Here is a 1977-nt window from a genome sequence, read left to right on the forward strand (position 1 = left end):
GCTCCTTAGTAGCCTCCACGTTGTTCCCACTTTACGACCTCAAAGCTCATGAACACAACAAAATCAGAAAAACGACTTCTCAACTGAGAAAATTAAAAATGAAATATTACTTACTGTATACAGCCCGTCTGCTGATTTTCATGTCTCCTGAAAAATAGAACACAAGAAACAAAAATGTTAGTGAGCCACACGTTTTGTTTTGGCTCCATAAAGAGACAAAAGCCGGAGTCAGCACATTCGAATAATTCGCCCTCTCTTGATATTTGTCGATCCATAACGTCCAGTGAGGGGAATCGATCCTGGCTGCCTGCCTTCAAAATAACTTGAGGGCTTTTATCCAGCGATCAGCCGTAAACATGGAGGAGACAGTGACTGTGGAGACAGATGCATCTACAGGGAGCTTCATCAGCATCATCATCATCATCATCCTCAAACAACTCCTTCTGTCTCCGTTTTTGACTGAAATAACCTTTTCTCTCACCTGGAACGACTTGAGTGGACAGAAAAATGTTAATTATTTTAAAATATAGGGATCATAAGCATCATAATATTTAAGATTATAAAAAGGTGATACTCAATTTACGGCCCAAGGGCCAAATCTGGCCCCTGATAGGGTGCCTGGTGGCCCCTAAACCGTTTTCTACTTTACAATAAAAATAAAGTGAATCACACTGGGAATTGTTTTTGCATTTTTAGTATACATAAAGTGTCATAAAACATCATCAAAATAGAGCTTGTTGATCAAAAGAATTGCCAGTGGAGGATCCTCTGCATCCCCGACAGAGGCCCTAGATAAGACCCTAATGTCCTAAAATCCTCGAAATTTCCAGAAAATCCTTGAAATGTCCTTAAGTCAAAGAAATGTCCTAAAATCATGGAAATGGCCTAAAATCCTTTGTCCTAAAATTCATATCCTATAAGCCTTCTAAAATTCGTAGAAACGTCCTAAAATATGAAAAAATGTGCCAAAATTCTAGAAAAGTTCTAGAAATGCGCTAAAATCCGAGAAACAACCTAATATCCCAAAAATGTGCTAAATCCTGGGAATTTTCTTTAAATCCTAGAAATTTCCTTAAGTTCAAGAAATGTCCTGTAATCTTAGAAACATCCAAAAAAAATCCCAAAATTCCAGAAACATGCTTAAGTTCTAGAAAAGTCCTTTTTTGGGTCAAGTTGCTCATTCTTCATGTTTTTCTTAATCCAACACATTCATTGGGCTGACTTAAATTTTTAAGTTGACTGAATTTGAGGAGACAAGTTGAATCATAATATTTCTTCATTTTGTCTTCTCACGATCAGTCAGCTGATTTTCCAGATACACACACACACACACACACACACACACACTCACACACTCACCGAGTCGCAGCAGCACGCTGACGGCCACCAAGACGATGGACCCCAGCAGGGACACCAGCAGCCAGACGGCCGGGTTCCAGCACCTGCACGCGCTCTCCGCCACACGCTGGCCTCGCATGGCTGCCTGACTGACCATCCGCCTGCAACACACACATTCACACACACCGTCAGTGTCTCCCATCAGACTCCTGCACTGTGTGTGAACCCCCCCTCCAGCTGTAGTAGAGCAGACACCGTTTTTACTACTAAACAATCACTACTTTCTGTCCTGGGTCAGAGTAGCCTAATTCTGGTATTGGATTGTTTTGGGTGGCGCCGCCTGCAGCTGATGTTACTGTGCTGTAGTAGGTATCGATGGGAGTCTGGGGTCAGGCTCAGCAATGTGTAGCTCAAACAAAATAATCATTAGCAGAGGTCATGTGATGCAAATCAATGCACATGGATATAACAGCTGTGAGGAGGCTCCTCTGGGATTGATGCTTTTTTAAAATGCACACTGGCATCTTATTCACCCTGACAACATTTTTTACCTTTAATTCTGAATTTTGATGTTAAAAATATTAGTAGTTGTCAGATGGTGATTTCTTTTTCTTCTTTTATTTGATGATTTTTAAGAAC

The 1977-nt window shown here is 40.9% G+C and overlaps 1 protein-coding gene across 1 annotated transcript in view; it reads right to left on the reverse strand.

Annotated features, from left to right (window-relative positions):
• Window positions 1-1477, reverse strand: part of srrm3 (serine/arginine repetitive matrix 3) — a 46729-nt gene extending 45252 nt beyond the window's left edge. The window contains exons 1-2 of the mRNA XM_042499506.1: window positions 1360-1477; window positions 122-147 (exon numbers count right to left, since the gene is read on the reverse strand). Of these exons, the coding sequence (XP_042355440.1) occupies window positions 122-147; window positions 1360-1477 (144 nt within the window). The remainder of the gene's footprint in view (window positions 1-121; window positions 148-1359) is intronic.
• Between the last annotated feature and the right edge of the window lie 500 nt (window positions 1478-1977).

The sequence above is a fragment of the Plectropomus leopardus genome, chromosome 13 (genome assembly GCF_008729295.1).
Source record: "Plectropomus leopardus isolate mb chromosome 13, YSFRI_Pleo_2.0, whole genome shotgun sequence".
Lineage (NCBI taxonomy): Eukaryota > Metazoa > Chordata > Actinopteri > Perciformes > Serranidae > Plectropomus > Plectropomus leopardus.